A 15743-nucleotide genomic window follows, 5' to 3' on the forward strand; every position below is an offset into this window, starting at 1 on the left:
AGGTGGAAGAAGATGGAAGTAAGCAGGCTAAGGGCATTTGCCAACTGTTTTGAAAAAAAAGTTTCCTCAGAAGGATTGAAAACAGGTATTCAAACAAATACTTGCAAATGAATGTTCATAGCAGCACTATCTACAAGAGCCCAAAGGTAGAAACAACCCAAATGTTCCTCAACTGATGAATGGATGAACAAAATACAGTATATAAACATAGTAGAATATTATTCAGCCGTAAAGAAGGGATGAGCTACTGATAAATGCTACCACATGGACGAACCTTGAAAACATTATGCTAAGTGAAAAACCAGACTCAAAGACTACATACATGTGTGAGTCGATTGATATGAAATGACCAAAATAGGCAAATCCAGGGGAACAGAAAGTAGATTAATGGTTGCCAGGGGCTGCAATTAGGGGGGGATGGGGAGTGACTGCAGATGAGTGGGGGATATATTTGGGGTTGATGAAAAAGTTCTGAAACTAGATAGTGGTGATGGTTGCACAACATTGTGAATGTACTAAATGCCACTGAATTGTATGCTTTAAATGGTTAAAACGGTGAATTTCACCTCAATTTTTTAAAGAAAAGAGGTTTCCTAGAAGTTAATACACATTACTATACCTACAAGTCATTGCCCAGAACTCATTCACATGACTCCCAGCTGCAGGGGAGTCTGGCCACTTACATGGGGGATTTTATTACCAAGAAAGAAGAAGCAAGTGAATACTGGGATAGACATTTGTCAGTAGCTACCACATTAGTGGTGCTGGTGGCACTGATAGTCTCAGGATAAAGAAATTGGGGAAATTGGCCCCGGCCTGATGGTAGAGTTAAGCAGTGACTCAAGGAGGCTGTGTGGCATTGTGAGATGGGCCCTGGATGAGAGTACAGAAGCATCCCACAGTGGGCAAACCACCTCCTGGGCCTCCACGTCCTCACAGCCAGAATAAGGGTGTGGGGAGATGCTCGGTCTCCAAGGCTTCTCCCTCTGATATTTTTGAGTCTGTGTTGATGAGTCAATTGTAAGGGCGAAGCCACGCTCCTTTCATCCCTGCCCTTCATCCAGGCAGGTGTAAAAAACAGCTCTGAGGCTCATAAACATCCATGAAATTGTAAACTCAAGAAGAAACTTGGATGGTTGTGCACCTCCCCTATCCTTTCTAGAACACTCTGGCTGTGATTAGTGCTATGCCAAGGGGTGGTGGGTGGGAGAACAAAGGCCCTGGATAATCCACAGACAGGATCATCAGATCCTTGATTTGGGGCTGGCAGAAACGATCCTAGGGCTCACAAGTGGGGCGGTGACTGAGGGAGGCAGGAACCACCTGGGGGCTTTGTGAGCGTGCACTCAACATGCCTTCCCCCTCAGGATTCAGGGATGCTCCTCTTCTACTTACCTCCCACGTAGAATGCCCTTTGGAACACATTTCCCCCTCCAGGTGCTCACTCTCTCCTCCGTGTCAGGATGCAAATGCCAGAAGGGAGGACAATGCACAGTGAGGGCTCCTCACCACCTGGGTGCCTTCTCAACTGAAGGTCCTGCCAGAGTCCCCCTCCCAGGTGGAGAACAGGGGACCATGGCAACAGGGAGGGTCAGTAAGACCTGGGTTCAGAATCCTGGCTCTGCCAATCATTAGGTATATGACCTCGAATAAGGTATCAGTTTCTTTCTTTTTTTTTTTTTTAGTTGAAGTATACTTGATCTACGATGTTGTGTTAGTTTCAGGTATACAGCAAAGTGATTCGGTTATACATACATACATACATATATATATATATATATATATATATATATATATATATATATAATTTTCCATTATAGGTTATTACAAGATATTGAATATAGTTCCCTGTGCTATACAGTAGGACCTTGTTGTTTATCTATTTTATATATAGTAGTGTGTATCTGCTAATCACCCCCTCAGTTTCCAGTTTCTGTAAGATTTCATCGATGACAGGTGTAAAGTGCTCTGTGTACTGTTTTTTGGGGTTTTTTTTAGCAATACAAAAGGTAAATATTTATTCAGAACGAAACTTTAAACAATCGATTTTACATTCTAAGCCACAAGGAAATAGCAAAACATAAAGGAAAGACAAAAATTAAAAGAAAAGCAGTGTACTGCCTTTTCAACTTTAACTTGATAACACTTAGTAGACCCAATGCCCTCTAGCTTGGCCTATTTCCCAAGTACATTTCAGAGTTAACAGCTCCCTTGGAATTCTGTCTTTCTCCTGAGAGTCCGGAGGTTGCAGATGAGCTCCAGTCGGCTGCTTCTCAGGGGACGCTAGCTATTGAGGCTAAGATGCAAATGTAAACCTTTCTTTACTCAGGAGCGCCTCTATTTCTCACTGATGGCAATGAACGGGGAAGGGGAAGGCCACAAAGGAGCAGGGCCACTTTAATCCAGACATGGTACCCCAGGGGGCAGTGAGTACACCCTGGATTATGTTCCTTTGTCCCTTCCGTATCTCCCAAGTATTCTGAAGCTCCTGCCAAAGCTTCTGCTTCCTTCCCCAGATGATTTCTTAGCATCCCCTGGGCTCGTTATTCTGGAAAGAGCAGACTTTCTGGGCCCTCAAGTGTTGAGGAAAATGTTGTGAGGTGTGAGAGGTAGTGGAATGAGCACCGGGCTTGGGGTCAGGGAACTCTACTCTAGGCTAGCTCTGGCACCAGACAGCTATGTGATTTTGACCCAGTCATTTAACCTCTCTGGTCCTGTTTCATCTGTTGGAATACGAGGGGATTGGTCTAGACCAATTTTTAGGTCTTTTCCAGCAGGAAAATTCTAGATTCTGTTTCTGTGAATAATGGCTTCTGAGCCACTGAAAGCGCTGTCACAAAGTCCATGCATTTTAATGCCATAAGAGAGGCCCTTGGCCACCATTCAGAGCCTATTGACTCAGGTTACATACACTTCTAACAACACTAGTTTCACAAACTCTCAGACCACATAGATTAGAAGCAGCAAATTAAAAGGGGATGGGATGAGCTGCAAAAGATAGACACCCTGACAGAAGCCAGGGTCAACAGTGTTCTCAATTCAACAAACATTGATCTCCTTCAAAAACGATAAAAAATGGTTTTAAAGAAAGGGTTTGGCACTTAAGAGGGGTAAGCTGGCTCTGTGTTCACCCTAGCAGGCAGGCGGGTATTCAGTGCCCGGCCACGTCGGTTAGCTGAGCTGCCACAGAATTGTGAACCGCTTTGGGACACTGGGCAAAGGCGTGTCCTCGTTTGCCACAGAGGTTACACACGATGCCCTTCCGGCAGTAAGGGCTCAGGTGCCCCTCGTCCCCGCCCCTGAAGGGGTGCTCTGTGTACTCTTGAGAGCAGTTGACACATAGGAGACTGATGACAAATGTGTCATGCTCTTCCTCACCCTCCAGCTCAGAGAAGCCTTGCATGTCCCACGAGCACCCCATGAAGGAGCAAGACTCCTTCATGCCGGGGCTCACGCTGGGAGAGGCAGAGATGACCATCTCAGTCACCCCAGGACTTCACCTAGTGTGCGCAAAGTGCCCTTCATCTCCTTTCGGTGTCCCTGCAGCCAAGGCACCCTGGAGCTGAGTCTTCTTCATCATTTTCCCTGCAGACCAGCCCCTGCATTCTGGCATGAAAGGGAGACATCGCCACTATTTTTTTGATAGTTAGAATTGTTTTATATTTCAAGACTTAAGCAAACCTATGTAAACTGGCTGCGTGTACTTTTGCATGTTGATTCATCTTTTTTTCATACAAATTCTTTTTTAAGTTGAAGTGTAGTTGATTTACAATATTATATTAGTTTCATGTATATAACATAGTGATTCAATATTTTTATAGATTATATTCCATTTAAAGTTACTATAAAACATTGGCTATATTTCCTGTGTTATACAGTCTATCCTTGTAATGTATTCATTTTACACATATTACTTTGTACCACTTAATCCCCTAACTCTTTCTTGTCCTCCCCACCTCTGACTGGTAACTATAGTTTGTTCCCTCTATCTGTAAATCTGTTTCTGTTTTGTTATATTCATTTGTTTCATTTTTTATTTTAGATTCCACATATAAGTGATAATATACAGTATTTGCCTTCTTCTATCTGACTTATTTCACTAAACATAATACCCTTCAGGTCCATCCATGTTGTTGCATATTTCATTCTTTTTTATGGTTGAGTAGTATTCCACTGTATATATATACCACATCTTCCTTATTTATTCATCTGTTGATGAACATTTAGGTTGCTTCTGTATCTTTTTATTGTAAATAATGCTGCTGTGAATATTGGGGTTCATGTATCTTTTTGAGTTAGTATTTTTGTATTCTTTAAATATACACCCAAGAGTGGAATTGCTGGATCATATGGTAACTCCATTTTTGGTTTTTGAGGAACCTCCGTACTGTTCTCCATAGTGGCTGCACCAATTTACATTCCAAACCAACAGTGTAGGAGGGTTCCCTTTCCTCCACGTCCTCGCCAACCCTTGTTGTTTGTGGAGACGCCTCCATTATTGGCACAAGTATAGCAAACAGTGCATAACCCTTGGCACAGCAAAGAAGGAGGTGGGCCTGTCGGAGGGAAGGCAGAAGCTGGCTATAGATGGGAATCCCTGCCACCCCTCTTTCCTCACCCCTGTTCTTGACTGAGGGCTGTCTGGGGACATAATTGCTGCTCTCAAAGAGTCCATGGTCAAGAATAATAAGCTTCTCCTGGGGAATATCCTTTAGGGTTTGGGAGTGGGGAAGAATCTCCGGGGAGGCTTGTGTGACCTCAGACCACACATTTCTAAGAGCTCTTCTTTTTTCTAAAACGAGACAGTGAGTAAAGCTCTACCGAACCCCATGCACAGAAGGCAGTGAGCACAGTTCGTAAGAGGCAGGGGTTTAAAAGGTGGGGACGTTGCCCTAAAGAGTCCTAGCTTTTAGCAAACCAGCTCTCTGCGAGTCATGTAGAGCTTGCTGTTTGCCAGAGGGTGCCTGAGCTCTGAGATGTCACCATTCAATGTCTACACACAGGAGCATTCATCTTCTTCTGTCCCACCTTCCCTCCCTTTGCCTTGCCCTTCATTCAATAGATATTTTTGATTGCAGGAATGTTTTAGTTTCCCTGAGTAAAAAAAAACTTAATTTATTCTTTCAATAACCATTTGTTCAATGAATGAATGAATGAACAAGTGGGCATTTGAATGAATGAATCTTTAGTACTCCAAGTGTAGGTGAGATCACCTCCTGAGCCCCGCTTCAGCAGCAGCCTTTGGCTCATCACCCAGAGTCTGCGTCCCACTCAAGAGAGTGTCTCTTACGAGCCTCTGCCCGTCTCCGGAGTTGCTTGGATGGGAGCCCCCAGCCCCAGGCCTGCCCTGGAGCCACACCCTCCCTGCCTCCCCTTTCTCCTCTGTGGAAAGCCTCTGCTCTAGCCAAATGAGACACCTGCTCTCCTGGGCCTTGGGCCTCTCTGCCTGTTGTCTGGAATGCACCTGACAAAATTCTCTCTTCCTTCAAGGCCCAGCATTTTCAATGAATTTTTTCTGATCCCTATAACTGAAAGCGATTCTTACCTACATCTCTTAGACACCTTTTTGGGGGGAGATTGGATTTACCTCATTCCACCATTCATTCTGGCATGTTGTCTTATGCACTCCTGAAGCTCTTTGAGGATTCAAACTACTTTTCATACATTTTCACACCCCCAACATTGTGCTTTACATAGTGTCCTGTAAATAATATGTATTCTCTATATGTTTATTGAATGAATACCCCATATAGACCTTTCCTTATAGACTAAATTTAGAGCTCTAGTCATGATAGTCATTGCATGACATTAGTTTTATGTTTGTTTGTTCATTTATTCCCTCAGTTGTTTGTCTAACTGTCCTAATAGAGTCAAGCAATGTGCTAGGCATCAGAATATAAAGTTTAAGAAGGCACATTCTGATGAACACAGACAGACACCTATAAAGAAGAGTTGTGCCTGGTGCTAGGATGGGCTACTCCACTCTCATCATAGCCATGGCCACATCATAAAGACAGAGACCACTTTCATTTGCAGAAGAATGGGTGGTGAACATCTCAAATGTAACTCAAAGGAATTAAATATCTCAAAAGGTTTAAATCGGCTAAACTCCTCATATCTCCTGGAATCTTTCTTCTCTGAAACCCTTCTCAGCTTAGCTCCCTCACCTCCACAATCACCTGAGAAGTTTGGAGGTGGATTTTGAGGTGTTAGTCCTCAGGGTCTTATCCAGGGATCTCATGGCCTTAGACCACTCTTGCCAGTGAACATTTGAAAGACCTTCCAGGCCAGTGATTGCCCAATCTCCAGCCTCGAAATACTTGTCAGGGTTACACAATCCTCCTCAGTATCAGATGCCCAGGCCAACACCGAGGTGTTGCATATATAAAGTACAGATCACACAGCTAAACGTTTGCTGGGTGTTGGAGTGATAGAAGACACCTGGTATCTGGGAAGACACAAAGGGAAAAGCAAGGAAGCCAAATCAGGGTGGTGGATTCGAGAGAAGTAGCGTCCTCCCAGTTCTACATGAGCCCCCATCCACAAAGGAAGGAAGATAAAGTGGACAGAATTGGTTACTCAATTCTGGCTGGTTGGGTGAAGCTACTTCTTTGAGAGCTGAGTGACAGTCGGCCAGGTGGAGGGGGAAGTGGGACTAGTGTGTGCAGAGCTTCTGCAGCCTGAAAAGGCAGATGGGAATAGGTTGTAAAGTGCTTGCTATGCTTGCATTTTAATGTGATTCTTCCTAGAAGATTCTTCCCCAGTGAGCCCTGTCCAAAAGCAGTCTCTTTGTTTGGTAACTTACACTTTTTCCCCCACACCACCATCCCTTGCCTCTGAGGATCTCAAGTCTTCTTTTCTGTCTCATGGCTTTAGAACTCCAGAGTGTCAACTGGCAGATAACCAGAAATGAGCAGGAACATCACACAGACAAGTTCTTCAGCCAGGAGCTTATCGTGCGGAGAGGCCAACTCTTCTCCATGTCATTGACCTTATGCCGAAGTCTCGGCTATTACGGACATGTGACATTCACAGCTTCCACAGGTACCTGCTCCCTGCTCCCCCAGCCAACACACATCTGAGTAGACCTTGGGGCTGTGCATCCAAGGGATGGTGGTGGTAGTGGCCCCGGGCTTTAGCCCAGCTCTACCATTGACTTGGTGTGACCTTGAGCAAGTTTCTGCCTGTCTCTGAGTCTGAGGGTCACAGTCTTCACATCAAGAGGGATTTGGCCCACGTGGTCTCTCCAGCTGCTTCCAGTGCCATAACACAATGCTTCATTGTATGATGTCTCCCAAAGGGCCCTGGCAGTTATATTGGAATCTGGTTTCTCCCCACAGTCTGGCCAACACTACTTGGTTTCCATTGTCCTATGCCTTCTTTTACAGGGCCTTACCCCTCAGAGTCGGCCAAGACAAAGGCTGTGTTTCCACTCCGCAACAGGATAAGTGGCACTGGCTGGGGTGCACAACTTCTGTACGACAGGAACAATGTTCTGAGCATCTCCATCCTCAGTCCTGCCAATGCACCCATAGGAAGGTACACGCTGAGTGTTCAGATCTCCTTCGAGGACAGTGAAACCACTCTGAAACTTGGAACATTCATACTGCTCTTTAACCCCTGGTTGCAAGGTAGGCACCTAGCCACCCACACTCCCAGCCATCAGCTAAGTGATGCCCATGGAAAGGAGATGGGGGGAATGCTTTTCATGGGCTCAGGTTTGATTAGGGAAAGTTTGTGGAATATGGAAGCAGCACAGAAGCTAGAAGTCAGAAGCCAGGGGTTTGAGTCCAGCTCTGCCACTTAACCAGCTTTGTGTGTCTGGCAGTCACTCTACCCTTCTAAGCATCAAATTCCTCACCATTAAATGGACATCGTGCTATTTTTGGAGCTATTGCAGGGATCTCATGAGCTTTTGAAAACTGTATAGTATGGTGTAATGACCACAGCACAATTCTGCAGCGTGGAGATAGCTTGTGCCTGAAGAAGCAAGTGTTTCATTCCCAGGGGTCTCATTTTCAGATTCTCAGGTCATCCCAGCTTCTTTTTTCAAGCTCATAGTTCCCACAATATGAGGTGGAAACATTATAGCCCAAGGCTTCACTCCTCAGTGGAGGTTGGGTGAAGGGTTGCAGGTAGGGCTTGCTCCAGCCCCCAGGAGGTTACTCAGGACTGAGAGGACGACTGGTCTCTATAGTCCTCTCTATAACCCCTAATATCTGCTTTTTGTGTCAAACAGCTGATAGTGTCTTTATGAGTAACTGTGATGAGAGGGAGGAGTATGTTCAGGAAGATGCTGGCGTCATCTTCACGGGAAGACCAGGTTACATTGGCATGATTGGCTGGAACTACGGACAGGTAAAAAGATCATAAAGCCTGGTGGTAATGTCCCTATTATACCCAAGAAGCTCAGCCGCTGGTCCCACAGATAGGCGGAAGTTCCCAAATCTGTCCATTCGCCTGCCTTCTGTTCATTCATCCATTCAGAAGGCATTTACTGATGACCTACTATGTGCCAGGCCCCAAGCTGCACACTATGGATACAGGAGATGGATAAGACAGATTTCCTGTCTTGGAGGAGGTCACAATCTAGTGGGCAAAACAGACACATAACTGAATTGATGCAATGAAGTGTTATTGGTACCATGATGCACAAATGAGGATAAGGCCCAGTAGAGACACTTGGGACAATAATGTAGTTTCTGTTATTCATTCTAGGTAAGAATGTGAGGAAGCTTCCTTGGTGTGTGCATTCGACCTTTCAAAGGTCCTTCATTAGTATGACATCTGAGTCCACAGAGTTCCCAGGTTTGCTCAGCCTAAAAAACATCCAGAGATTCCCTCCACCTTTTCTTTTTTCCAGTAGATAAATGAAGACATTACAACGAAGTGCCTTGGGTGAGGTACCTTGCATGTCCAGCAGGGGGTGGACAGGTGCATTCTCTGCCATGTCCAGACCCCATTCTGTAGTCAACCAGAGCACATCTGCCATATATTTTATATATTGAGTTTTATATGTTGGGTTCTGTGTTAAATTTCATTCAAAAAGAAAGTGGGGTGGGGTGGGTAAGGGCATAAGGTGCACCCGGGGATGGAAGGGAAGATATTTTTGAAGGGCGAGATCTGGGTGAGCCTCTCCTAGAAAAGAACTTTTGATCAGAAACCTAAAGGAGGCAAAGGAGCCAGATAGATCTCTTGGGGAAGAGCAGTGGAGGTAGAAGGAACTGCACATGCAAAGACCCTAAGGCAAGAAAGAGCTTGGCCTTCTCCATTTGAGAAGCAATGGCAAAAATAAGACTTATTTTGTGAAAATGCCTTCAAATTCCAATTTAATGAGACATTTTATCTTTTTAATCAGTTCCCCCAAAGTCTGAGTAATATGCTCAAGATCAATGTCAGATCTAGATGGAAACTTTGAGATGAGCTCAGTCTGATCCCCTGTTATAAAGGTGGACAAATTGAGGCCCAGACAGGCCAAGTGATTGCTCTCAAGTTCATAACAGTGAGGGAGTGCCATTAACTTTAGGGACCTCAGTGCAAGGCCTTGTGTAGAGCAAGGGCTCTGGATGAGTTTGCAGGGTTAAAGCCCAAGTTGGGTGGTTGTTCCTCAGATTCTCTCAGCTCTGGAGGCTGCGGAGTGGAAGCATCTGGGCAGAGCCCATGGTTCTTACCAGTGTAGCCCCCGGGCCTTCTATAAGCTGATACTACTTGTCATTTCTTTCATCGTAACATATGGTCCCATTTTGAACAGTTTGAAGAAGGCATTCTGAACATTTGCCTCTCTCTGCTGGATAATAGTCTGAATTTTCGCCGTGACCCTGCTACTGATGTGGCCTGCAGAGACGACCCCCAGTATGTTGGTCGGGTGCTGAGTGCAATGGTGAGTGATGAGAAAACCATAATAACTAGTTATTCCTGTATATCAAACCCAACTCTGGGTTAGGCACAACCACTTATAGAGTTGGTTGACATCTCACAAAATATAGTTGTGGCTGTTAACATCCCCATTTCGCACACGTGGAGCCTCTACGTTAAAGAACATTCCTGAGACACGCAGTGAGTGAGTGGCAAAGGCAGAGCTGGACCCAGGCTGCCTGGCTCCAAAGCCCTTTCCACTGTACTGTGAGGCCTTCCTCCAATGATGAAGGATTTGATCTTTGGGTGTCTGCCAGGACCAGAAGGAGGCAAAGCTGAGAATTTGCTCCATCCCTGGGGCTCCTGGGAAAGGAGGTAAGCTCCTGAGCCAGCCTGAAGCGTTAACCTCCTTTGCTCTGACTCATCCCATCCTCAGCACAGAGGACTCGAGTGCCAGCGGGGAGGGCAGAGGCCAACACAGTCATTGTCTAGATGGGGAAACTGATGCCAGGGGGCTGGAGTGACTCACTCACAGCCTCAGCCTGTGAGTCTGGCCAGAGCAAGGCCTCCAACTGCCCGCCCAGGGCCTCCTTCACTTGCCCAGTCCCTCCATGTGAGAAATCTGTCCCCACTTCCCCAGACACATGCGCACGTGCACTCAGAGGCACACATAAGCTGGATGCTGGAGGAATGCACTGCTCTGTAGTCAGTGTGCAGAGAGCACCTCCATCAGAAAGTATCCAAACAAGGGATAGCCTGCTCAGAAGTTACAAAGTAAAAAGCTAAAAGTCAGAGAGTTCTTGAACTTTAACCCTCTGAAACTAAATGATTACTCAGAAGTGTCTTTAACTTTTTTTTTTTTTTTGATTAATGGACTAGGCATTTCAAGTCTCTTTTGAGTTGGGAGAATATCCAAGCTAACAAGCTAGTTACATGGTTAGAAATTTGAATGGCCTTCTGACTGCATGACAGATATCGGGGGTCATCAGACAGCTTTGGGTTACTTCTTAACCCAAACTTCACAGGACAGCTGTGGGGAGGCCCAGGCAATGTGCAGGTGCTGAGGAAATGGTGGGGACCAAGGCAGCTGGGAAGAGTGCAGAGAGGGAGTGGGGCCTGGACCCAACCTCAAAAACCAAGTGGCCCAGGAGGGGGTGGATTAAACCCAACGCCAAGGTCGAGGGAAGCTGGATTCAGGCACTTTAGGAAGCTGAGCCTCCTCAGCTCAGGAGAGGGGAGGGGAGGCAGCTGGCTCCAGTAGCTGCTGACTCACCCCTGCCCTCCAGACAAACCACTTGATCTCAGAGCTGGGTGCCTCAGCGGTACCTCCCCACTCTCTCTCCAGCGCTCCTGGTTGGGCTGGGCCACGAGCTAATTATGGCCTGTGTGGGGCTTTGAAACCTTGGCTTTCAGTCAGAGATGACTCTGCTGATTACCACTTTGGAGGCTGGTGCACCTGTGACTCAGGAGATGGGGATGGTCTGTGCAATCTTCCATCTTGAAGGAGTCCCATCTGGCCCCATCCTGCTATTCCAGCCCAGACCATCCTGGAGAGGCTGTGGAGCTCACCCACCACACAGAGGGACCGTGGAGGGCTGGGTCAGCCTGTCCTGGGCAAGGATCCTTCCATTTCCAGACTGTTCATCCTCATAGGCCTTGCCCTTGTGGCCCCCACAGAGAGAGGGAGCCGTTCTCACTGTAAGGTTGGGATAAATGCTAGTCAAAGTTTCATAAACTCTGAAAACTTGGCTGCTGGAACACAGCTGAGGGAGTACTTGTTTCTAAAGTTCCCTGTGTTGGAAGGTAAAGAATGAAGGCCTAGAGAGGTGAATCGACTCCCCTGCAAGCAGTCACCCAGCTGACAAGCAGCCAGGCTGGGCTTGCAACTCGGGTTTCTTCTTCTTCTTCTTTTTTTAAATTTTTTATTGGAGTAGGGTTGCTTTACAATGTTATGTTAGTTTCTGCTGTACAGCAAAGTGAATCAGTTATACGTATACCTATATCTTCTCTTTTTTAGATTTCCTTCCCATTTAGGTCACCACAGAGCATTGAGTAGAGCTCCCTGTGCTATACAGTAGGTTCTCATTAGTTATCTATTTGATTTTACTTTATTTAAAATTTTTTTAAATTGGGGTATTGTTGTTTTACAGTGTTGTGTTATTTTCTACTGTATAACAAAGTGGAGTTCCCTGTGCTATACAGCAGGTTCTTATTAGTTATCTGTTTTATACATAATAGTGTATATATGTCAATCCCAATCTCCCAATTCATCCCACCACCCCCTTTCCCCCCTTGGTAACCACACATTTGTTCTGTACATCTGTGTCTCTATTTCTGTTTTGCAAATAAGTTCATCTGTACCATTTTTCTAGATTGCACATATAAGCGATAATATACGATATTTGTTTTTCTCTGAGGTTTCTCCTTTTTTCATTCTCTTTTAACTTTTTATCATGGAAAAGTTCAGACTTTCACTAAAGTAGAGGAAAAAGTAAAATGAACTCTGACGTACCCATCACTGGCTTCAGCCATTACCCACTCAAGGCCAGTCTTGTTTCATCTCTGTCCCTTCCTCCAAAGACTGTTTAATAAATCCCAGACGTTATATCATTTCATCCCTAAATATTTCAATATGAGTCTATAAAAGACTCAGACTAAGAAACTCAGATCTGTTGATTGCTAGTCCAGTGCTCTTTTCATACTGCATCATGGTTGTGTTACTTACACAAGAATCATGCCTTAAGTTGAGGGAATGAATAAATGAATGAATGAATGAAAAGCAACAGTCCATCTTTATTCTTTCCAAGAAGAAGTTAGTTGCTAAAGTTCTAAAGTGATCTTTTTAGAAGACCAGGACACCAAAAGAGGGCTTCAAACCATGGACTCCCAAGTCAGGCAGCAGCAGCAACCCATGAGTTTTGGCCAGAAATTGCCTGCAGGCTGATTTTCTGCCCGTCCCTCACCACTGACAAGCCACGGAGCCTCAGTTTTCCCTGTGAGCTGGGAATGATATGTGAATTAGGGGCAAACATGGCCTGTTAAGGAAAGCACTTTTAAATTCATATACTGCTTGATACTCCTAGGGGGATCATTATCACAATTATCATCCAAATCACCCAGAAAGACAGAAAATCCACTTGAAGGAGGCTCCCTGGCTTCCTTCCTTGTCTCCTTATCTTGTCCCCTGAACTCTGCATGTCACTCTCTGTGCTGATGTCTTTGGGGTATTTTTTCCTGCCCAGATCAATGCCAATGATGACTGTGGTGTGGTTGCTGGGAACTGGAGTGGTGACTATGGAAGTGGCCAGGACCCAAGGGACTGGAATGGCAGCGTGGAGATCCTCAAGAAGTGGCAAACTTCTGGCTTCAGGGCAGTCCAATACGGCCAGTGCTGGGTCTTCGCTGGGACCCTCAACACAGGTACTCTGGGTGTGATGTGCCTTTCCTGGGTGGGCAGCAGTGAGGTACTCCAAGGTACCATCTCCACTGCACCCTGAGTCCTCAGACTACCCTTGATTTGCAGTGCTGCGGTGTTTTGGGATTCCCTCCCGAGTTATCACCAACTTCAACTCAGCTCATGACACAGACAAAAACCTCAGCGTGGATGTGTACTATGACCCCAGAGGACAGCCCATGGACAAAGGTAGTGACAGCATATGGTGAGTGTCTGACCCTTTCTGAGCACCACATCTGAGCAGCTTCTCCCCAGCTCTCCCCAACTCCTGGGACCCAGCTCCAAACAGGAGCTGGGAGGCAAGTACCATGTCAACATATAGTTTAGAGTGGAAATGCTATCATCTTGACCTTTTGGCTAAGATCAAGTGTAAAATGAAAATGCTGGATCTAGCAAGACTCTAGCAAGACCCGAAACAGCTCTTCTCAGAGTTCTGCAAATTCTGATGGTCTACTTTATCTTGCCGCCAGATTAAGGCTGTTATACCAGTGAAAGATGTGATTCCTGGGCTCTTCCCTGAATTTGTAGCACCCACTAGACTCTATGCTACTTTAGAAGATAAACACTGAAACTATTGATTTTCTAGTAATAAATATAGATTTATGTCACTTCAGGCAACCCATATGACTTTTGGGTTTTCTTAGAGAAAAGTGACACATTTTCTCTTATGCATATATACTTTCTGTGTATCTTGGTTGATAGAATAAAATGTTAGCTTATTCTGGATTCCAACTGAAAAAAAAGAGACTTTATATGTTACTGAGCATATATATTTCTAACCATAAATATGCTATGTGCACATGTATCTATCCACGCACATATGTATGCAATATATAATAAATGCCAACTGGAAGTAAGTTACCTAAAACATATAGACATATATTCATAACTTTGTATAGCTGCATATATACATAAAATAGATATTGTTACAGCTATTTAAGATTATACCATATGCCAAGTTATTACCAGATGGCAACTGAAAATAATTTTGTCTATATCTGTATATACACATAGATATCTATGTGTCTATGTATATAAAGTACTACATGCATATGTCAATAATCCATTGTTTGAATCCATTTCAGGCTATACACACACATAATCCCTCACATGCATATACTTGTCTAGATAACCTGATAACAGATGCCATCTTATTTCCAGATGTTCAACTTGGAAATGGTCTATAAAAAAATTCTTTATTACTTATTATTCCCAGAATAAGTAGATCCAACTTTACTGAAATGTACTCAGGGTAACGAATAAAGTCAAAGGAATATTAAAATTAACAGAAAAATCTTTTAAAACAAATAGACAACACCCCACACCAATAATGGCACTGAGCATCCCCTCCCCTCTGAAGGGAGGGAGGAGTATGAATTCACTTAAGGTCACATGGATTCTAGGGTTTAATGGGAAAGAGAAAGCTTATTTCAGATGTTCTTTCTTAATCTGCCCATACACAACGTTTCTCTCTAGTGGCACGGCTACTTATAGAGAGGTTTTTTTTCCAGCTTCTCATAAATGAAGGTCTTTTCTTCTCCCTGTTTTTTTCTTTTGTTACTGTGTCCAAAATCCCATTGTAACCTGTTCTGACCCTTGGGGCAATGCCATTTCTGACTTCGGTTTCCTTCACAAAAGGAGACGCTTGGTTCAACAAATGACTGATTTGGGGAAGGGGAGGTCCCCTTTGGCGTAACCCTTCTGTGATCATCCTGCACACTAGCAACTGCAGAGAGACCAGAATGCTTAAGGCTCAGTCCCTCCACTGAGAGCATATCTGGTGCTGCTAGGAGATAAGAAGTGGGGAGGCCATTAGTAGAAGCTATTTAGCAATGTGGGATGGTGTGGGGTATGCCAGGTGCGTGATTCAGACAGTAAGCACTGTGGGAACTCAGGGAGGGAGCCATCAAGGAAGACTTCCTGGGAACAGGAAGGTGGGGCCTTTAAGCTGAATTTGTAATTAGTCCTGCCATCTCTTGGTTCCTGGTTCATGTTACCACTCCACATTAGCTTCATAATTCATTCCAAATATAATCACCTTGGGGCAAGTCTGGGCCTGTGGAGACATTCCAGGGTGTCTCCACTGTCATTTCTGTTGGCCTCATTGCAGGGTATTGGGCCCTAAAGCTGTGATTTTTCCTGGGAGTCTCATCCCCCCTCATCAGAACTGTCCTCAGAAAGCAGTGAGACCTGTGAGTCCCTCCCCATCCTCCTCCCTACCAGCTGTGGGTGGGGAACCAGCACTGGGTGGTGTGCGGACAGGGAGTCCTGAGCCCTAGTTCCAGCCCCACTACCATCTGGCTCTAGAACTTGTGAAAGCCACTTCGTGTTTCTGGTCCCCAGTTTCCCCAGCAGTGAAATATAAAAGTTGGCCTGAAACTAGATGTTCACTTAAGTCTCTTTAATTTTTTTATTCTCTGCAGCTTCAGCTTGC

The 15743-nt window shown here is 45.0% G+C and overlaps 1 protein-coding gene across 1 annotated transcript in view; it reads left to right on the forward strand.

Annotated features, from left to right (window-relative positions):
• Positions 1 to 6866: 6866 nt before the first annotated feature.
• The window catches only part of LOC308628308 (protein-glutamine gamma-glutamyltransferase E-like), a gene marked incomplete at both ends in the record, with an annotated part of 35112 nt that continues 26235 nt past the window's right edge, over positions 6867 to 15743 (forward strand). Inside the window, 6 exons of the mRNA XM_081255138.1 lie at positions 6867 to 7044; positions 7389 to 7631; positions 8240 to 8358; positions 9752 to 9880; positions 13098 to 13275; positions 13379 to 13514. Of these exons, the coding sequence (XP_081111264.1) occupies positions 6867 to 7044; positions 7389 to 7631; positions 8240 to 8358; positions 9752 to 9880; positions 13098 to 13275; positions 13379 to 13514 (983 nt within the window). The remainder of the gene's footprint in view (positions 7045 to 7388; positions 7632 to 8239; positions 8359 to 9751; positions 9881 to 13097; positions 13276 to 13378; positions 13515 to 15743) is intronic.

This window comes from Mesoplodon bidens (genome assembly GCF_964165515.1).
Source record: "Mesoplodon bidens genome assembly, chromosome: 15".
NCBI classification, from domain to species: domain Eukaryota; kingdom Metazoa; phylum Chordata; class Mammalia; order Artiodactyla; family Ziphiidae; genus Mesoplodon; species Mesoplodon bidens.